Raw genomic sequence first — 22,953 nt, 5'->3', positions numbered from 1 at the left:
TTTCCTTTTTATTTGTCACTGGATAATCAAAACCAGGATCACGGGTAGGGCAGGAGGAGAATCTTCACCGGTGGCGGGTCCTGCATTCATCGGTTGCTAAGCAACGGTGTCAGAGGGTCTCCCATTCTCCTGGGGATCTCTCGAACGCGTCTACAGGCAGCATCGGCGGAAGAGCGGTGATGAATGGCTGGGTTACCTCTCCACAACCGCAGCCGCCTTGCGAAACGCCGCTTCCAAAATGGGGTGTGTGCATTTGTGTGTGTGTGTCTCTACGTGTGCCTAGACTGTGAAGCACCTGAGAGCCGTCACTCTCATTTTCCGAGTGTTTTCAGCTGCATCTTTCTAGAAATTTTTGCAAATCTATTTTTTTTTTTTTTGGCACATTAATATCTCTGGAATCCTGCAAGCGCCTCTTGCTGGGGGCTCTGACAATATGACCACCACAGGAAGAAGGGGGGGGCTATCTCCCCTTTTGCAATCCATCCGATCGTCTCAATCACACACTATGAGATCAACCTACTTTCCTTTGTTACGGTATTTCCCTTCTTATATATATATATTCATACTCCAAGTGTCGGAGTCAATAAATCTGGGAAATGCTCTTTGCAAGGCAGCACACCTACAGTTGCTTAAGGGGGCAAGAAAAAAAGAAAAGGAGGCAAAGAACGAATTAAAACACAGGCGAGGCTTGGAGGTTGGCGAGAGACCCACACACTCGCTGTGGGGGCAGGGATAATGTTGCAACAGGCCATCCGCAACCCTCATGGAGAGTGGAAATCTGCCAGAGCAGGGCGGGGAGGCCACATTATGTATGCAAACCCTGCTAGATTACGACACATTTTCTGGGCTGTGTAAAAGGGATAGGTTTATAACGAGTAGTCCTCGGCTTACAACAGTTCATTTCGCGACCGTTCAAAGTCGCAACGGCACTGGAAAAAAGGGACGTGGGAGCGTATTTCACCCTTACGACCGTGGCGGCATCCCCGTGGTCACGGCATCAAAATTGGGGTGCTTGGCAACCGACTCATATTTATCGCAACAGCAAGAGCACTTAAGACTTATATACCGCTTCACAGTGCTTTTACAGCCCTCTCTAAGCGGTTTACAGAGTCAGCCTCTTGCCCCCAACAATCTGGGTCCTCATTTGACCCACCTCGGAAGGATGGAAGGCTGAGTTCAACCTTGAGCTTGGTGAGACTCGATCTGCCAAATTGCAGGCAGCTGTCAGTCAGCAGAAGGAGCCTGCAGTACTGCACTCTAACCACTGTGCCACCACGGCTCTTCTATTTATGATAGTTGCAGTGTCCGACAAGCAAAGTCAGTGGGGAAGACAGACTGACATCACAATCATGATTACTGACTTAGCAACCACAGTGGTTTGCTTAACAATTGTGGCATGAAAGGTGATAATATGAGGCAGAGCCCACATAACAAATGCTTCGCTTAGCAACGTAAATTGTGGACTCAGCTGTGGTCGTAACTCAAGCTATGTTTAAAGGATATAATATAGATTTGCCTCCTAGCATGAAAGGGCTGGGCCTTTGATTTTTAACAGACAGGTCAGAGCTGGCTCTGGGGTCTACCTGAAGTTACTTGGATACTGTAGTCTATCTATAAAGGGCGGCCCTTGAAGACCAGTTGAAAAGTTCAACTGGTCCAGGTTGTAACAGCATTCACAGCAGTGGTGAAATGCACTTCGGTACCAGTTTGGGAATGTGCAGAGCCTTCTGCACATGCACAGAGGGTAAAAAATGGGATGTAATGACGTCCCGGCGGATGGGCGGAGCCTCCCGCCACCAGTGCTACCGGTTCGCGCGAGCTGGATAGATCAGGCCGGATTTCACCGCTGATTCACAGTAATGGGGAATCTCAGGTTTGCTCATGTAACATCTCTGTTGCTGCACCAACTTCCCATTTCTTTCCAGGTGCAATTCATAGAATAGAGAATAACAGAGTTGGAAGGGAGCTTGATGGTCATCTAGTCCAACCCACTGTTCAAGCAGAAAACCCTATACCATTCTAGACAAATGACTATCCAATTTCTTGATGGAGAAATTGATGGAGCACCCACAACTTCTGAAAGCAAGTCGTTCCGCCGATTACCGTATTTTTCAGACTATAAGTCGCGCCTAAATTTAGAAGACGACCCCCCCCCCCCCCAAAAGAAGAAGTTTTTGGCCTCCCTTTTTTCAGCCCATTTTTTGGGCTGTTTTTGGGGCTTTCTTTGGACCATTTTCGAGGCTTTTTTTTGGCCTGTTTTCGATGCTTTTTTCCAAAAAAACCAAACAAACAAAAAAAAAACCCCAGGCCTAAAAAAGCCCCCAAAACAGGCTGAAAAAAGGTCTGAAAGAGGCCAAAAAAAGGCTTGAAAACAGGCAAAAAACAGCTGGTGGGTGGGCAGGGCTTTGGCAATATTTGGTCTATGAGACGCACAGACATTTTCATCCCCTTTTGGGAGACAAAAAACTCTGAAAAATACGGTAATACTTCTCAATGTCAGGAAATTTCTCCTTAGTTCTAGGTTGTTTCTCTCCTTGATGAGTTTCCATCTGTTGCTTTTGTCAAGCCTTGTTTTTTTTTTACCCCCCAAAGTTCAGGACAGAATGATGTTTATTTTATTTATTTATTTATTAAATTTTTATACCGCCCCCTCTCCCGAAGGACTCGGGGCGGTGAACAGCCAAAATTAAAAAACATACAATATAAACATTAAAATACTATAAAACAAAATTAAATTTATCTTTGGCTTCCCCCAATTTAAAACCCCTTACCCATAAAATTCACCAATTAAAAGATTTTTAACCCAGCCCGGCTTGCTGAAATAAAAAAGTCTTCAGAGCCCGGCAGAAGGTCCGGAGGTCCGGGATCAGTCGTATCCCTGGGGGTAGCTCATTCCAGGGGGCGGGTGCTCCCACAGAGAAGGCTCTTCCCCGGGGGGGGTCGCCAGCTGACATTGCCTGACCGACGGCACCCTGAGGAGGCCCTCTCTGTGGGAGCATATTGGCCGGTGGGAGGTTATCGGTGGCAGAAGGTGGTCTCGTAAATAACCAGGCCCTAAGCCATGTTGGCTGGTCCCATGTTTGATTTCTGAGACTTTAGCTGAAGGTCTGAACTAGATTTGTGTGTTTGATGGCCCAGAATTGTAGGATTCAATGGGAGACATTTAACCCAAACTCCTACTCAGTGCAGGAATCCAACTTAATGTATCTCCGTCAAGATAATAGGGTAAATTGATTTAGCAGTTACAGAATTAGTGCTGTATGCAAATGATGGGAATTATGACGGTGGCATGATGATGGAAATTATGCACTGTACCCACGCCACATCATTTATTAATGATATCCTAATGCTTCTGTCTTCTATAGACACACACACACACACACACACACACACACAAAGAAACTGGGCTCATTGGGGTTCTGCATATTTTGAAAATGACTGGAAAGAAATATGCCCAAAATTAGCTCTCATTGGGTTTTTCTTCTGTTGTCAAAATTCTAATAAAGTTTATGGAAGAGAGCTTCCCAAACAGAACGGCGTGCGGCATTTCTTCAACGCAATTTTTACACATGAGCAAGAAGAAAAGAGGAAAACGAATACGACACACAGGTAGTCCTCAAATTACGACCACAACGGAGCCCAAAATTTGTGCTGTTAAGTGAGACATTTGCTAAGTGAGTTTTATCCCGTTTTGACGATCTTGCTTGGCAGGAAACCCTAAAAACATTTCAGACAAAGAGTTGTCCAATTTTTTGTTAAATACTTCCAGTGTTGGAGCATTCACAACTTCTGGAGGCAAGTTGTTCCACTAATTAATTGTTCTCAGTGTCAGGAAATATCTCCTTAGTTCTAGGTTGCTTTTCTCCTTGATAAATTTCCACCCATTGCTTCTTGTCCTATCTTGAGGTGCTTTGGAGAATAGCTTGTCTCTCTCTTCTTTGTGGCAATCCCCTAGATCAGAGGTCTTCAAACTTGGCAGCTTTAAGACTTGTGGACTTCAACTTCCAGAATTCTATGCTGGCTGGAGAATTCTGAAAGTTGATGTCCACAAGTCTTAAAGCTGCCAAGTTTGAAGACCTCTGCCCTAGATATTGGAACTCTATCATGACACCCTCATTTCTTCTTTTCATTCAACTGCAACCATTCTCCATGTCTTAGCTTCCAATCCCCTAATCATCTTTGTTGCTTTTCTCTGCATACTTTCTAGAGTCTCAACATCTTTTTTTTATATTGTGGCGACCAAAACTGGATGTAATATTCCAAGTATGGTCTTACCAAGGTCTTATAAAGTGGTCCTAATAAAATGACACACAGCTTTTGGGAATCTTTTCAAGTTTTTGGATGGTGATCCTTCTCTACCACAAATTAGATATTCTTATGAACTAGCATCATGTAATTCTCTTTAGTTGATGGCCACATCTCTGCTCCTTCACAGTTCAAATATCTTCCTTATCTAATTTGCATCTAGCTTTTGTAAATTTCTCAGATTAACAGAGTTGGAAGGGACCTTGTAGGTCATCTAGTCCAACCCCACGCCCAAGCAGGAGACCCACTACACCATTTCTGACAAATGGCAGTCCAGTCTCTTCTTGAAAGCCTCCAGTGATGAAGCTCCCACAACTCCTGAAGGCAACTTCTGTTCCATGGGTTGATTGTTCTCACTGTCAGAAAATGTCTCCTTATTTCTAGGTTGAATCTGTTTACAGTCATGTTCCCATCTAGAACTTGTCTGAAAAAACTTGTGCTTGTATCATTAAAGTTGTCACATACAATCCAGTCAGAACTTCCTAGTACAGTGATGGCTAACCTTTTTGCCATCGTGTGCCAGGAAGGGGGGGGGGGGCGGGAGAGGTTCGTGCAACCCCCCCCTCCCCCCCGCTCCTGGCACATGATGGCCTGGTAAGCTTCTCTAGGAGTCTCTGGAGGCTGGGGACAGCAAAAAATGTCACTTCCTGTCCAACCGGGAATTGGGAAATGGGCCATTTCAGGCCTCTGGAGGGCCTCCGACGGGGTGGGGAAGGCTGTTTTTGCCTTTCCCAGATGCATAGAACCAGGTGAGAAAGAAAATGGGCCTTCCCCACTCCCACCCCAGGCTCTCCGGAGGCAGGAAACAGCCTGTTTCCCTACTTCTGGTGGGCCCAGAAGGCCCGAAAATCAGCTGAGCTGGCGTGCCCACTGATATGGCTACATGTGCCACCTATGCCACGCGTGCCATAAGTTCGCCATCTCGGCCTTAGTAGCTTCTGTGTTCCTCAGGATCAATCTCTTAGAAAAATAACTGTACAATTATGGCAAAAGAATAATCAAAGCACAGTTGGAATTGTCTGCAAGAAGGATCAGTGCAGAGACTGATCACAATTCAAAGACCAAACATAGAACGTAGTGTCAGGGATCCAAGTAACATACCCACAACAAACAAAACTCTGAAGCAGGTAGATCCCTCAAAGAATAGTTTTATTAGATATTGGCACAGATCTGGTGAAAACCGACTCTGAAGGTTCCCATGGTTTTCACCTAATTAAAAGTAGAAGTTTTTTCCCTTCCCCAAGCTATCAATCACATGGTCCAATCAAGGTGCTATCTGGTTGCTTGGTAACACTGCTCCTCCTCTCTCTTACCAGGTGTAAGAATGCCCTTTGTTCCCAGGGGAAAGTATTTTGTTTTGGCTACAAAATCCCAGCTATCTCTAATCCCCCCTCCCTATCCCTCAGCTCCAGCGTGGCAACAATGAAACTCCAAGATGGCTTCAGTCAGATCAGCTTCAGGGTTGACACATTCAAGACCTCTAAGGGACCTTAGAGGTCTTCTAGTCCAACCTCCTGCTCAAGGCAGGAGACCATATATTATCCCGGTCAAACGGTTGTCCATTCTATGTTTTATTGTTGAAAACTTCCAGTGATGGAGCCCCCACAATTCCAGGAGACAAGCTATTCCGTTGATTAATTTTTTTTCCATGTTTCTCCTTACTTTTATACCTTCTTACCACCAAGTTCCGCTGAGGCAATGATTACAAATTACATGCAACTAAATCTAAGATATTTAGTTGTGACCACAGTGTATCGGGAGACTTCTGCGGTGATCTAATGCTCCCATTTTTCCACCATAAGACTTCGGGGGGCTGGTCTGTGGTGGATTGATTAACATGCCTTTTCATGTTGGGCAAGTCTAGGAGCTTAAGACTGGAGAAAACCACTAGATATTTGCTATCCCATGAGCCTTCCTACCACAAACCATATTACTCAATCATACTTAGCCGCTCTTAAGCTTCTCCACTTTGAACGAGGTAGTTTGTTAGACCAACCAAAAATAATAATAATAATAATCCAACACATTAAACCCTTAAAGATCACTAGCTATTCTCCTCCTTTAAGCTACTGTTCCAGCAACAGAATTGGCTTAAAACAGCTGGGATCATGGACATCTGCGCAAGAGAATGGCTGTGTGTAAATGACAGGAGTTGTGTAGTGATCCGAGAAATGGTAACGGAGATCTTCTCCAACCATCTTGTCTTTTTCATCCAAATGGGGATGAACGACCTCGTCATGGGAGACCTTGGGGGGGGGGGAAATATGTGGCGACTATGACACCATAGTCAGGAAAGTGAAGAAATTGGAAGCAAAGCTAATCTTTTCTCAATTCTTCCCCCTTTACGGAAAGCAGAGATCAAGAAACGATGACGCAAGGCGATATCTCCAAGAAAGATTGGGTTCTACCACAATGATTAATGCTATCTGCATGAAGGTATCTTCGGAAGAAATGGGATACACCTTAAAAAAAAAATGGAAGGAAGTGTTTGACAGAGGTTGAGTCACCAGGATGGTATTAAACCACAACAGGAGAAGGAAGGGTGGCAAAACTCCAGAACTATAGATGCAGAACACAAGGGGGGGGGGGGGAAATCAACAGGCCAAGATGGGGGGGGCTCAAATTTTCATAGGACACTACAACCAAAATGCCAGTAGGGGGTACTCACATCCTCAGAATGCTCATCAATGCACAAATATGGGGAGGGGAAAAAACCCCCTGAAGAACTAGAGATCCTAATTTAAGAAGACACATATGATGTGAGAGAACATAAGACCATCTGGGTAGGCTGAAGATGCAAATGAATTCTTTCTGCATGAAATGATCATCCCTTCAAAAAAGGCCATATCATAGGGATAATGGAGGATTTCAGTGGTTTTTTAAAAAATTTCTTTTATTTATTAATTAAATCGATTTGCACCCCATCTTGTTTCGAAGGGACTGTGGGGGGAGGCTATGTTCTTGACCATCTGCTGGGAATCTAACTCTGTCAAGAGTCAGAAGAAAAGTCCAGCAAATGCCACAGAGAAGAAGGGGGTCAAGCTATTTTCCAAGGCACCTGAAGGCCAGACAAGGAATCATGGATGGAAACTGACCAAGGAGAGATTCAACCTGGAAATGAGGAGGAAGTTTCTGACAGTGAGAACCATCAACCCATGGAACAGAAGTTGCCTTTGGAAGTGGTGGGAGCTTCATCACTTGAGACTTTCAAGAAAAGATAGGACTGCCATTTGTCAGAAATGGTGTAGGGTCTCCTGCTTGAGTGGGGGGTTGGACTAGATGACCTACAAGGTCCCTTCCAACTCTGTTAATCTGAACATCTGAACATTATCCTCTCTTGCTGACACTTTCATTTGTCCGAAGGGTGAGAGAAAAAACATGGACATCTCCAAACTTGAACTTAATTCTCACTAACAGAGAAGATGTTATATCTTTTTTATCCTGCTCTAAGGAGTGGAGAGTTGGTCTCTGACAGAAAGCCACTTGAAGATACTACAAGCATTTGAAATGTGGATTTACAGCTGTTACGTATAAACTGGGTTGACAAAATCAGAAATGTGGAGGTGATAAGCCGCCTGGGAAATCCAAGGGAAATTGTCAAAACCATAAAAAAGTAAAAGTTAGAATATTTTGGACATGTGATGCGACACCTGGAAAAATACGGCATCCTTCACTTAATCCTCCAGGGAAAGATTGAAGGCAAACGAGGTCCAGGCAGAAGAAGAAGATCACGACTTCAAAATCTAAGGGACTGGTTTGGACAAAACTCAGCAGCACTTTTTTGTGCGGCTGTTGATAAACATAGGATCGCCAATGTCCGATGATGAATATGGCTCAAGAAGAAGAACAGAGAAGAATTGGTAGAAGAACTGAAGGTAATGTATTTTTCAGAGTATAAGACACACTTTTTCCCCCCATAAAAGAGGATGAAAATTTGGGTGCGTCTTATACACCGAATGTAGCCCCACCCACCCACCAGGCACGCGGAGGCGGGAATAGGCTATGGCAATCCCTGCAGCCTGAAACAGCTGATCTTCGGGAGGCCGATCCAACCGACAATCAGCTGCTTGTGCTAATCAGTCTGTGCTGAAGCTGAAATTGAAACGGGCTGTTTGCTGCAAGGAGGCAAATTGCTGGGAGGCAGAGGCAGATTTTTTTTTTTCTTGTTTCCCTCCCCCAAAAAAGGTAGGTGCGTTTTATAGTCCGGAGCGTTTTATAGTCCGAAAAATACAGTATTTGATCTTTTGGAAGAAGGTGAAGATGCTTGGAACATCTGTGATATCTGGAAGAGGAGGAACCGAGAGGAGACAGAGGTCTATTCTGGTCTTCAGAAGAACAGGTCTTGATGAACTGTGAGGGAAGGTGGTTGAGATTCAGTGGCTTAAAATGCTGAAGGAGACAAGGACTTAGGAAGGATATGCAATTCTATGAAATGAGATACTGAAAGCACAATTGCAATTAATACCTACAAGAAGGGGTGTGGGAAATGTGACAATTCAAAAGAGGTCCATGGGGATATATATGCAGAACTCTCTTAATGCTGAAGAGAAAAGAAAGGAAGAAGCTTAAAACAAAGGAGAAGAGTAGATAAGTCTCTAGAAATGAGAGAAAACCTGTCAGGAGAGCTGAAACTCAGAATAAGTCGAAGACTTGTGAAAGATACCAAAAATAGCTACCTCCACCCCCAGGATAAAAGATTCTTTGTGTAGATGAGGAATAAGAGACAAGTCAAAGAAAGTACAGTTCCATCGGAAGAAAAAGTGGGCAGAACGAAAAGGCAGATCTTCTTAATTCCGATTTTGCATCTGTCTTCCCTCAGAAGAGAAATGGAAGAAGGCTGGAAGATCATGGTTTTATCCCTCTGGGGAAAAAGGGAAGCTTAAGTTAGACAAAGAGAGGACAAGAGAGAGCTTATTTAGTTGAATTCAAGGACTACACCCCAGGTTACTGAAGTATCTGGTGAATGGAACCACCATAAGATCATTTTTGGTAGTCTTTGAGAACTTCTAGGAGGCCAATTATCATCTCACCTTCAAAAAGGAAGAGAAATTAGGGACTTTTCAGCTTGATCTATATACCGGGCAACATCTTTGAAGAGATGACCTAACTGCATCTTTATGAACATCTGGATAGGCAACCAAACTAGCAGAGGTGAAATCCAGCAGGTTCTGACAGGTTCTGAAGAACCGGTAGCAGAAATTTTGAGCAGTTTGGAGAACCGGCAAATACCACCTCTGGCTGGCCTCAGAGTGGGGTGGGGATGGAGATTTTGCAATATCCTTCCCTCAGGAATGGGGAGGGAATGGGGATTTTGCAGTATCCTTCTCCTGCTATGCCCACCAAGCCACGCCCACCAAGCCACACCACGCCCACAGAACCAGTAGTAAAAAAAAAATTGGATTTCACCACTGCAACCTAGGATTTGTGACAATCAAACCATGACAAACTAACCTCATCTTCATTGATAATTAATTAAATTGTGAGTTGTCTAGTTTAATGAAAAGAAGGGGTGATATGACAGCAGTGTTCCAATATCCAAGGAGTTGCCACAAAGAAGAGAACCTATTAGGCATAAGTGGCTAAGACCCTGAGCTTGTGGATTGAAAGGTCGGCAGTTCAGCGGTTCGAATCCCTAGTGCTGCAAAATGGGGTGAGCTCCCGTTACTTGTCCCAGCTTCTGCCAACCTAGCAGTTCGAAAGCACGTCAAAAATGCAAGTAGAAAAATAGGGACCACCTTTGGTGGGAAGGTAATAGCGTTCCGTGCGCCTTTGGCGTTTAATCATGCCAGTCACATGACCACAGAGACGTCTTCCGACAGCGCTGGCTCTTCTAGAGTCGGGAACGACTAGCACATATGTGTGAGGGGAACCTTTACCTTTACCTCTTTCTTAATTCTCCAAAGCATCTGAAGACAGGACAAAAAGCAATGGATGGAAACTACTCAAAGAGAGAACCAACCTGGTAGAACTAAGGAGAAATTTTCTAACAATTAGAACAATTAATCAGTGGAACAACTTGCCTCCAGAAGTTGTGGGTGCTCCATCACTGGAGGCTCTTAAGAAGAGACTGGACAGCCATTTGTCTGAAATAATATAGGATTTTCTGCTTGAGCAGAGGGTTGGACTAGAAGACCTCCAAGGTCCCTTCCAACTCTGTTATTCATTCAGTTCTGAACTGAAGAAGCTTTTTAGATGAGAAGTGGAAACATTTTCAAAGAGAGAGGAAAATAAAAACCCAAGAAACTCTAAATGCCTTTTGAGGCAACCATGACCTGGATGATTTGAGAAATTCTACTGACCTTTATAAACACTGCAATCTTTGACAAGAGTGTCTCAGGATATTCTTCATGAAACGGTAAACTATGGGTTAGCTGATACTGCTAGATCAGCTCCTAAGTCGGCTGAGTGACTGCATTCAAAGTGTCCTGGTTAACGACTCCATCTCAGCTTGGATTGAGTCAATTGACACAAAGTGAAGCTGTACTCTGGGCCTTATGCGATTCAACAGTTTTATCCACAATTTTGATGATGGAATTAAGGGGAGCCTTATTAAGTCTTCAGGTGACACAAAACAAGAAGGGGTGGAAGAGATTTTAGATGGAAAAGAGAAAATGTAAAAAGTTCTAGATTAGAGCCGTGAACTGAAAAAAAAATGGAATTTAGCAAGGAGAAATGTGACTTATGACTTAAATGTCACACTTAAAATGTTTGCAAGCGTCTCCATGGTCACGTGATCAAAAAATTCAGATCTTGGCAACTGACTCATATTTATGACAGTTGCAGTGTTCTGGGGTCACATGATCCTCTTTTGTGACCTTCGGACAAGCCAAGTCATTGGGGAAAGCCAGGTTCCCACTTAACAACCGTGTTACTAACTGAACAACCGCAGCGGTTCACTTAACATCTGTAGCAAGGAAATTCGTCCAACGGGGAAAAAAAATTAAAATTTAACAACTGTCTCACTTAGCAACGGAAACTGTGGGCTCAATTGCGGTTGTAAGTTGAGGACTACCTGCATTTATAAATGCAATCTTTGTATTTATAATGCAAAACACAGACACACAATTCTTCGTGGTCAAAATTCCTTAGCACAAACGGACAAGTGAGAGATAATAGCACACTTGGAACATCTGAAGAATTGCCACATTGAAAAGAGATGGACTTATTTCTCTATTGCCCCAGAATCAGGACCGACAAGTCAAAAACTAAACGGAAAGAAGTTCAACCAGACAGCAGTTTAAGAATATCCTCACAATATGACCTTGCAGCCAGGGGATATATGAGCTCTCCTTGGCCTTCGGACCATCTTTGTATGGTTCTCTTGTCGAAGATGGTCAATGGAATCCTGCCTTCAGCCAAGACTTAGGATAGATAATGTCTGCTTGATTATAGACAATAGATCAGATATACCGTGTTTCCCTGAAAATAAGGTCTTATATTATTTTTTGCTCCGAAAGACACATTAGGGTTTATTTTCTGGTTAGGTCTTATTTTGGGGGAAATACGGTACTAAATGCACCCATCTGGCTGACAATCTTAACTGGGGTTTATTTTGGAGGTATGGTTTATGTTACGAGCATCCTGAAAAATCATGGTAGGATTCCCCCCCCCCCCGGTTAGGTCTTATTTTTGGGGAAACAGGGTAAATACAGTTAAACAACATGAAATAGTCATTTGTGTGCCTAGAAAGAGATGGGATGGGGGAGACAGCTCATTGCTGAAGGAAATCTCTTACCTGAAACAGTTGAGGAATCGTACGAGTTCCTGTCCTTCCTACTTGCTCTGAACGTCTGAAAGTCCTTCTCCCTGTAGGTCCCAAATCCGTCAAAGCTCCTTCTCTTTCCTCCGCTGGAGTCCCCATCTCGCTTGTCACTGGCAGAATTCATCTCGCCAAAGACATCCATCACATCGGCTCTCGTACTGCTCTCCGTGTTCCCGGCGTACTTCTTCAGGCAGGGGTCATCGCTGCTTGAGCTGTTCTTATCCTTGACCCACTGCTGAGTGTCGGAGAGCGACAACGTAGAGAGGGTGTCCACCTCGAAGCTACTCTTGGACCCCTTGTGTCCAGCTTCGCAGTGCTGGTGCTTCTGTTTGTCCTTGTGTTTGCCTTTCTCGGTCAACAAGGAGAGGTCCTTCTCGGAGACATTTAACCTCTCCCCCACCGAATGGCTGGAGAAGCCGGGAGACTTGCTTGCAAAGAGGCTGCTGAGGTCATCGTGAGCCCCCAATATCCGCTCCTCCTTGTGCTTGTGCTTATGTTTGTGTTTCCTTTTGTGAAGTCGGCCACTGGATAAGCTGGTCCCCGACACCTTGGCGGAGGTCAACGAGGAATGGACATCTCCCAGGCCCATCCCTACAGGCGTCTGCAAGTGGACGCCGTGCTTGGCTTTATGCTTGGCAGTGTTGGGCATCTTCATGTGAGAACTTGGATGGAACTGTGGAGGGGGCACCGTAGGCCTCATGAAAGGAGACGCCGTGCCCAGGGTGTGAGACAAGTACAATGGGGCCGGGTACTGACTGTAGTAGCCCAGGTTCATCATAGGCATTGATGTGTAAGGCATTCCGTAGGGTGCATAGTAACTCCCGCTGGGAATAGGGTAACCAAACCCTTGTAAGAAAGGCACCTTCGTCATGGTGTCATTGGTTTTGGCAGGCCGACCGCGCTTTTTCTTAGACTTCATGTCAGAGGTCCTGCGAAGATACAGCAATGGGTCGTACTGGATATATGGCACAGGATAGTAGGGATCAAAATTGATCCTGAAAATGCTGGGGTACGGATTCTCGTGATAGAACGTGTAGCTTCGATGAGAAATTCTGAAGACTTGGAACTTACTGATCAGCTCCTCCAGGTCAGCCAGGAACTGGAGGTCATCTCTATTCTGTAAGTTTTTCCGCTTCCTCTTGTGCTTTGGCTTCTTCATGGACTCATGGGAGAGAAAATTGTCCACCATGAGATGCTTCGGCCTGTGGCTGTGCCTGTTCTTACTGCTGGTGTCTGACTGGACGGCTTCTGGGTTGTCCAGACTACAGAAATCGAAGGAGTATCTTCGGCGTGATTCTGAAGTCTTCTCGGCTTGATCTGCGGTGCTATTGTTGTCCGTACCAATTCCGCTGTCGCTCGGGATGGTTTCTTCGCTGTGGGACTCGCTCAGAGGAGACAGCGTGATTTCCTTCAGAGAACCAATGTCACACAGGTGGGAAGGAGAATTGGCCATGAGCCTGGGTGGGGACAACTTCCAAGTCCCGCTGTGGATTCCTTTCGGAGTTTTGGTGGGGAGCGCGCTGATGGGTTGTAGATTTGGCATCGTCTTTAACTCTGAAAAATTGGTGTCGGTCCTGGCAGGGCTAAGGTTGTCGTGAGAGCCCGCTAGCTGCATGGACAGCGGGTGAACCGTTGCTGGTGAGGAGGTCACGAGAGACTGCAAGGTTGAAGGCACGGCTGGGTGATCGGGCTGGCTAGATACAGGCCTCAAATGTTTGACGACCGCCTTAGGGTCTTCCTGTGGAGACTGCAACTCAGATCTTGGCTTCCTTCCCCTCTTCTTGCCTATGTAGATCGTCCCTCGTTTGCTCACATTGATTTGCTTTCCTAACCTTGCGTCGATCGTTGGAGCCCCCGAGGTGGCCGGTGGCTGGGTTTTGGCTTTCAAAGATATATTACTGGAACACGATAAGATCTGACTCAAGAGGTTCTTCCTCTTGAGGGTCTTCATTTTGTTGATCGTCTTGATGGTCTTCTTATCCAGGACGCCGAGTTTGCCCACCTTTTTGTGAAATTTCAACTCGCCAGCCGCGTGTTCTTCTCCTGAAGGCATCTGAGCCAGGGTCACCAAGTTTCGCCTCCTCTTTCTTTTTTTTGTACCCGGGAACTCCCGACTGATTGGGCTGACAGGGCTGGTGGAAGTTCCCTCATGGATGGTCTCGACGGTGAGCAAAGGTTGTTTCTTGGGTCGGCCCCTCTTCTTCTTGATGGGGGTTATCACTGTCAGACTGTCTGTGTTGGTATAGAGAGGGCTAGATGGTGTTATGGGATAAGCGGACGGAGGCTCTATCATCAGCTTCTCAGATGGACCCAGAGAAGGTTCCCGGAACATGCTTTTAGGTTTGCTACAAGTCCACCTTCGTTTGGCTGAAAATTTGGGGTGCTGAATCTCTGAATGCTTGCTGAGGGCAGGGATATCATTTGTCACTGAAACGGATGTGACGGTTGTGGCCTTTCTGAGCCTGGTCGCATTGCTTGAGGGCGATTTATTGGTCATCTCGGTTTTTTCCATGGGTACCACGGATGGAGATTCAATTTCAGGAGCTTTCCCTGGCTTTGTGACCCGGGGATCTTTCTTACACAAGTCTGTTTGGTTGCTACTCCGGCTGGCTACATCACTGCTTACATGTTGCCCAGAAAATGGAGATTTCTCCGTCTTCTCGGGAGCAACTTTGGTTGACTGTCTTTTCTTCCTTTTGTGACCAGGTGGCTCCCCTATTGGACCTTTGATCGGGATAGTGATTCGCACGTGGCTCGAATCGTTTTCAGAAAGATTGGCAGAGTTTGGGCTTTGTCGGGGCGATGGTGGCTTGGTTGCGCTGGGTTCCTTTTTGCCATCCATGTGGATGTTGGGTTGGGCTTCCAATGACTTCTGAGTGTTCTTCATCCATTCTAGGTCTGTATTTGGGGCAGTCTGGTTGATTAAGTCTTTCTTACTGGACTTTTTCTTGGAGCTGGTGCTGGTTTGATCAAGGGGGTCTGCTTGTCCCCCTCCGTCTTGACTCAAAAATCCACCGCAGTCAACCAGATTGTTAGACTGGGATGCTAATCCATGAGAGTTTGAACCCGGGGTTGCAGTGCAAGAGGGAAGGTCTTTGTTATTACCGCCGCTGGTCAGCTGAGCCCAGGCGCTGCTGGAATTTGCCTTCTTCACTTGGGATTTGCTGAACGACAGTCCAGCCTCTGACCCTGAGACCTTAGGGGGATTAGTGGCTTCTCGGTTTGACTCCGGAGCAACGAAGCAAGTTTGAGAAGTTGATCCAGACTCAGAAGTCAACGACCAGTCGAGATGATGTTGGTTGCTATTTCTTTGCTGGTGCCGTGATTTTAAGGTGTCACTGGTGAAATCCTGGGGTAGCTCTGGATCGTAGTGAACCACGGAATGTTTCTGCAGCCTGTCATAACCCTGGTAAGAAGGGAGACAAGAAAAGAGAAAGAAGGTTAAGCCTTTCTATCCTCAAAATATCTATATCTATCTATGTATCTCTCTGTTGTGACCCAGGCCCAAGTAAGTAGTAGGAAAATCAGTCAGTGAAAAACAAACTTTATTCGAACAGCTGAGAATTACTTCATTCCCAGCATCATTCAACTAAATTAAAGCAAATTCCTCCCAACACAAATTCCTCAGTCCTATCGCAAACCTTAGTCCAATTAGGCAAATTGCCAAAGACCTTTCTTGGCAAATGTTCAGATGTCACAGATACAAAAATAAATACAAGACGTAGATGAAGAAGAAGACGAAGCTACCAATGTTGTTTTCCGGCAAAGCCCAAACGCCGTTGCTGGTCTGTTTTAAGCCTTATGGGAGTGGCCAATCATCTCTTGGCCCTACTCCCGAGTTGTCCTCTTTGCTTGAGCTGCTCTTGCCTTCTGGCAGCTCTTCTCATGCGTGCATTAGGAACAGGCTCCTCCTGTTCCTCTACCTCATTCCTATCAGTCTCTGGAGGCTCTGGAGTCCACACCTCACTCCCCGATGGTCCTGGCCCCATCTCTGCTTCTGATGCAGAGCCCTCATCCGGGCCTTCCCCAGCCTCCAGGACTGGTCTATGTTCTTCCTCAGCCTCATCGCTTCCGCCTCCGCTGCCAGCTCCGCAGGCTGCTGGCGGACCACAATACTCTCCGTCTCTGTCTCTCTCTATCTACTGTATTTTTTGGATTATTAGAGGCACCGGAGTATGAGACACACCAAGATTTCAAAGAGGAAAACAAGAAAAAAAAAGTGTTTGGCCTCCACGCATCTGGTTTTTGCCCTCCCTGGCCCCCAGGAGCACTTTGCAGGCCCCCCAAAACCTCTGGGCATCCCAATTTTGTGAAAAACAGGCCTGTTTTTGGAAAAACAGGACGCACGGGGCAGGGTTTCAGGAGGCAAAAAATGGCTGTATAAGATGCACCAACATTTCCACCCTCTTTTTTTGGGGGGGGGGAGTGCATCTTATACTCTGAAAAGTACAGTATCTATCTATCTATCTATCTATCTATCTATCTATCTATCTATCTATCTATCTATCTCTTTTTCTTTTCAGTGAATGCTATCACCACCCCAACAACAATTTGTTTACATTGATGCTGCTATTAGTAATTTCATTCATTTATTCATTTATTTGTTGTCCAATTGTTAAGCCGTGTCTAAGTCTTGTCCCAAAGGTACAGTTGCCTTTGAAAAAAGTACCTTTGGGACAGCCATGACTTGGATGACTGAATCTCCATAGACGCGTGTCCAAGTCTTCGCCACACCACGGCCCACAACACACCAGGCCCTCCTGACCTCCACTGTCTCATGGAATTTATGTAATAATGACACTCTCTGACCCTCTCATCCTCTGCTGTCCCTTCTCCATCAGCCGAGGGCCCAGGGGAGGGGCGGGGGGGGTGGCGGTTATTATTAACGAGGATCTGGGTCCGAGGGAGACCACTGTGCCTCAGATAGCCGGATGTGAGTCCCTCCTTGTGAGGTGGGGCCGTGGGGTTCAGATGGGCTTGTTGCTTACGTACCTGGCTCCCTGCCGCGTGGCAACAGCCCTACCTGAGCTACTCGACGTGATAGCCACGGTGGCAGTAGATACACCCAGGCTTTTAGTCATGGGTGATTTCAACTTGCCATCCGTTGGTGAAACGTCCGAGGTGGCTCGGGAGTTCATGGCTTCCATGACGGCCATGGACCTGACCCAGTTAGTTCATGGCCCTACTCACAGGGGAGGTCACACTCTGGATTTGATTTTTGTCTCTGGCCAGTGGTTGAGTGGCCTTGTTATAGGGGATATAGACATGGAAGCCTTGTCATGGACTGACCACTCACTCCTTCTCCTAGATCTTCGAACCGTGACCTCTCGCCGCAGGGAGGCGGACCCAATTAGATGGATCCGCCCCAGGTGCCTGATGGATCCTGATAGGTTCCAGACGGAGCTTGGGCCATTTCCTGAGGATCTAGCACATGACTCGGCCGAGGACCTGGTAGCCGCCTGGGATCGGGCGGCTGGTGGGGCCTTGGACCGAGTTGTGCCTTTGCGGCCTCTGACCCGATGCCGATCCCGTGCGGCTCCTTGGTTTACTGAGGAGCTGAGGGAAATGAAGCGCCGGAAAAGATGCCTGGAGAGCAGTTGGAGGGCCAGTCTCGCTGAATCTGATCGAACACTGGTAAGGTCGCATATTAAGGCCTACCTAGTGGCGATAAAGACGGCAAAGTCTAACTACTTTTCCGCCTCTATTGCGTCATCAGGAAATCGTCCGGCCGCCCTGTTTAGGGTGACCCGCGCCCTGCTCCATCAGGGAGTGCGGGAGGATCCCTTAGAAGGCAGGGCGGAGGATTTCGGACAATACCTGTATGACAAAATCGCTCAGATCCGGGGGGATCTGGACTTTGACTGGGTAGATCAGGGCAGGGTGACGAGGAACAGTCTTGAGAATGTTATCTGGGAAGAGTTTGATGTTGTGACTCCCGATGATGTGGACAGGATTTTGGGGAGACTTAGTGCGGCCACATGTTTACTGGACCCGTGTCCCTCCTGGTTGGTACTGGCTTCCCGGGAGGTTACACGAGGCTGGCTCCAGGGCGTCATTAATGCTTCGTTGAGTGAGGGTCACTTCCCCGCTGCCCTGAAAGAGGCGGTGGTGAGGCCTCTCCTCAAGAAGCCGTCCCTGGATCCAGCAATATTGGCCAACTATCGTCCTGTTTCCAACCTTCGCTTCATTGCGAAGGTTGTTGAGAGTGTGGTCGCGCAACAGTTTCCGCAATTCCTGGAGGAAACATCCTATCTAGATCCGTTCCAGTCGGGTTTCAGGTCTGGGCACAGCACGGAAACGGCATTGGTCGCGTTGGTCGATGATCTCTGGAGGGCTCGGGACAGGGGTTATTCCTCTGTTCTGGTCCTATTAGATCTCTCAGCGGCTTTTGATACCATCGACCATGGTTATCATGCTGCACCGGCTGGAAGAGTTGGGGGTGGGAGGCACTGTGTTGCGGTGGTTCTCCTCCTTTCTCTCCGACCGGTCGCAGTTTGTGTTGGCAGGGGGGCAGAGGTCGACCTCGAGGCCTCTCATCTGTGGAGTGCCGCAGGGATCGGTCCTCTCGCCCCTTCTGTTCAACATTTATGTGAAGCCGCTGGGCGAGATCATCCGTGGCTTTGGGGTGAGATACCACCAGTACGCTGATGACACCCAGCTGTACATCTCCACCCCAGGCCACCCCAACGATGCCCTTGAAGTGATGTCCCAGTGCCTGGAGGCTGTGCGGATCTGGATGGGGAGGAACAGGCTCAGGCTCAACCCTTCCAAGACTGAGTGGCTGTGGCTCCCGGCATCCCGATATAGTCAGTTGACTCCATCGCTGACTATTGGGGGCGAGTCTTTGGCCCCCACTGAAAGGGCTCGCAATCTGGGAGTCCTCCTGGATAGGCAGCTGTCTTTGGAGGAACATCTAACGGCTGTTACCAGGGGGACCTTTTATCAGGTTCGCCTGATTCGCCAGTTGCGGCCCTTTCTTGATCGGGATTCCTTGTGCACAGTCACTCATGCCCTCGTCACCTCTCGCCTTGACTACTGCAACGCTCTCTACATGGGGCTCCCCTTGAAGAGCACCCGGAGGCTCCAGCTGGTCCAGAATGCAGCAGCGCGGGTAGTGATGGGAGCAACATGGCGCTCCCATGTAACACCGCTCCTGCGCGAGCTGCACTGGCTCCCGGTGGTCTTCCGGGTGCGCTTCAAGGTGTTGGTTATCACCTTTAAAGCGCTCCATGGCATAGGGCCTAGCTATCTCCGAGACCGCCTGCTGCTACCGATGACCTCCCATCGACCCGTGCGCTCCCACAGAGAGGGCCTCCTCAGGGTGCCATCAGCCAAACAATGTAGGCTGGTGGCCCCCAGGGGGAGGGCCTTCTCTGTGGGGGCTCCCACCCTCTGGAATCAGTTGCCGCCGGAGATAAGAAGAATCCATGACCTCACTGCCTTCCGTCGTTCCCTGAAAACCTATCTTTTTCAGCAAGCCGGGTTGGCTTAGAACAAATTTTTAAATTCTTTTAATTAGTTTGTGATTCTTAACTTCAGGCCAAAATTTATATATATTTTAAATGTTTTAATATTTGTATTCTATGTTTTTTATCTTGGCTGTACACCGCCCTGAGTCCTCAGGGAGAAGGGCGGTATATAAATTGGAAATTAAATTAAATTAAATTAAATTAAAAATTAAATTTTGCCTTCCATCTTTCTCAACATTGGGGTCCTTTCCAATGATTATTGATTTATATCCTGCCTTTATTATTTTCACAAATAAGTCAAGATGGCGAAGGTATTCAACACCCTCCCCTCCTCTTATTTTCCCCACAACTAGCAACTCTGTGAGGTGGGTTGGGCTGAGAGAGAATAACTGGTCTATGGTCACCCAGATGGCTTTCATGGTTAAGGCAGGACTAGAACTTGTAATCCTGAAACTCACAGAACTCAAATCAATCAATCTATTTATCTACACATATATACATACTTACATACAGTGGTAGGATTCAGCCGGTTCGCACCAATTTGGGAGAACCGGTTGTTAACTTTCTGAGCAGTTTGGCAAACTGGTTGTTGGAAGAAGTCATTAGGGCAGAGAACTGGTTGTTAAATTACTTGAATCCCACCACTGCATGCATGCATGCATACATACATACATACATACATACATACATACACACACACACACACACACACACACACACACACACACACTTTAAGGAAATCAACCTGCTATACAAGAGGCTTTGAAAGTAAAAGAAATGGAAAACATGGACTGTAGGTTCATGTGAGGTGAAAAATATTATCTGTTTCTCTAGGGGTTAATAATTAAGCAATTCCAGAGGCACTGAGTACTTTCTCACCTCCCTTCCATGCTAAGGGTTCTGTTTTGGGAAGAAACAAACAGTAATTCCAGAATTTTCTTAACTATGCAAGTTTTTATTACATCCGTACAATGGTTAACTACTGGTGCAACTCCAAATCTTATTAACATATTTGCTGATCGAGAGAAAAGAAAATTGTAGTGTTCTGATTCTTTTTGTTTCATCTTAAGCTTTCAACTTCCATTCCTGCTAGCAGTTGTTTGAGTACTTTTGAGACCTTCTGTGAGAGAGATGGGAGGTTAAGAAGATAGGATAGATAGATAGATAGATAGATAGATAGATAGATAGATAGATAGACAGACAGACAGACATAGATGATAGAAATGTCTAGATAGCAATAGCACTTAGACTCAATACCGCTTCACATGATAGATGATAGATAGATAGATGGATAGATAGATAGATGATAGAGAGATAAAAGATAGATGGATGGATGGATAGATACTCTAGATAAATATAGACAGACAGACAAAATTTAATTTCTATCCATCTAATATAATACACAAGCCGCTAAAATAGCAAAATCAATAGCACTTAGAATGGTCACTAAATGAACTGCTGAGGACTGCCTGTAGTGGATTTTGGTAGCACATTTTTAAGAATTGCAATAGCTTTGATGATGAATAGTAAATCAAAAGGTTAGATTTCCTTAGCGGCAACTCCTATTTGTTTCCTCAAAAGGACACAAAGGACATCAGCCAAAATTAAAGTTGATAATCTAAATAATCATCTCGGTCTTTCCATGAATCCCTTGCTTTAAATATTTGGGATTATTATTATTTCTTTTTGCCCTGCTAGGTGAATTTGAGGGAAGGAAGAGAGTGTTAATGGAAGAGATGGCTATAAAAACAAACAAGGTTAAAAAAAGGTGCCAGCTAATTCCTCGGTCAAGACAGCTGTAGCTTTTTTTGGGGGGGGGGGGTTGGTTTGGTTTGAAAAAGGCAACTTTACGAAGTTATTTTTTTAAAAAAAAATATACCGTGTTTCCCTGAAAATAAGACCCTGTCTTATATTTTTTTGAACCCTGAAATAAGCACTTGGCCTTATTGCCATGGGCTCAAACGCCCGATTGGGCTTATTATCAGGGGATGTCTTATTTTGGGGGTATATAGAAAGAAACAGAAAAGGGGGAAAAAATAGAGGGATATTGTGATGGGCAGCTTAACAAATCGATTCAACATACAACTGAATGGAAGGTATCTATTTTAGGAATCATAGGATGGAAGGGCTGGAAGGGTTTATTTTATTTATTGGTCAACTTTATTGGCCGTCCATTTTACCTCAAGATAACTCTGAGGTACCCGCAGGCCCTGAGATCAAGAGCGGAAGCTAAAAAGCATAAAAACCTGATTTTGTGCAAAGGTTTTTGCTTTTTCGTGTTTTAAATGGGAAATCGGATTCTAACTTGTACGTAACACCCCTCCACCCCCCGGAATAAATCCAAAATCCCCCCCCCTTTTTTTTAAGGAAAGGCACGGCTCAGGTTGCTGGCCGAAAAGCTTTTTCAGCAATCTGGGATGAACACTTCAGAAACACACACACACACACACACACACACACACACACACACACACACACACACACAAACACACACTTTGAAGTATGAAGCCCTGCATCTGCAGAAACAATTCTTGGAGTGGAATTCCCTATTAAGAAGCTTTATCTGGCCAGATAAGCAGCTGGCCTTCCATGTTGTTAATTGCCCTCTGCTGTGATTTTAAACCGACTGCAGCAGCACTGTGTCTGTCACCTTCTTAGTCTAATCATCCTGAATCTCAGAAGAAGGGGAGGAGGAAAACCATAAAATAATAAAATAAAATAAAGGGAAGGGAAGGGAAGGGAAAGAAGATAAAAGAAGAGGAGAGGAGAGGAAAGGGAAGGGAAGAGGAAAGAAGAGGAAAGGAAAGGAAGATAAAAGAAGGGGAAAGGGTCAGGAAAGGAAAAGAAAGAAGATAAAAGAAAAGGAAAGGAAGATGAAAGAAGATAAAAGAAGGGGTAAGGCAAGACAAGGCAAGGGAGATAAAAGAAGAGGAAAGGATAGGAGGTGAGAGGGGAGGGAAGGGAAAGGAAAGAAAGGAAGATAGGAAAGGAAAGGAAAGGAAGATAAAAGAAGGGGAAAGGGAAGGAACGGGAAGGGACGGGAAGGGAAAGGAAAGAAGATAAAAGAAAAGGAAAGGAAGAGGAAAGGAGAAGATAAAAGAAGGGGAAAGGAAAGGGAAGAAGGATAAAAGAAGGGGAAAGGCAAGGCAAGGGAGATAAAAGAAGAGGAAAGGAAAGGAGGTGAGAGGGGAGGGGAGGGAAAGAAAGGAAGATAAAAAAGGAAAGGAAAGGAAGATAAAAGAAGGGGAAAGGGAAGGGAAGGGACGGGAAGGGAAAGGAAAGAAGATAAAAGAAAATGAAAGGAAGAGGAAAGCAAAGGAAAGGAGAAGATAAAAGAAGGGGAAAGGAAAGGGAAGAAAGATAAAAAACGGGTAAGGCAAGACAAAGCAAGGCAGATAAAAGAAGAGGAAAGGAAAG

At 45.8% G+C, this 22,953-nt stretch overlaps 1 protein-coding gene across 1 annotated transcript in view; it reads right to left on the bottom strand.

The window, feature by feature from the left end:
* Positions 1–22,953, bottom strand: part of SETBP1 (SET binding protein 1) — a 306,578-nt gene that overhangs the window by 104,139 nt on the left and 179,486 nt on the right. The window contains exon 2 of the mRNA XM_070938969.1: positions 12,041–15,473. Within this exon, the coding sequence (XP_070795070.1) occupies positions 12,041–15,473 (3,433 nt within the window). The remainder of the gene's footprint in view (positions 1–12,040; positions 15,474–22,953) is intronic.

This window comes from Pituophis catenifer, unplaced genomic scaffold, assembly GCF_029215685.1.
Source record: "Pituophis catenifer annectens isolate HBS135680 unplaced genomic scaffold, rPitCat1.0.hap2 SCAF_2, whole genome shotgun sequence".
In the NCBI taxonomy this organism is placed as follows: domain Eukaryota; kingdom Metazoa; phylum Chordata; class Lepidosauria; order Squamata; family Colubridae; genus Pituophis; species Pituophis catenifer.
This window is presented reverse-complemented; position numbering and strand designations above follow the sequence as displayed.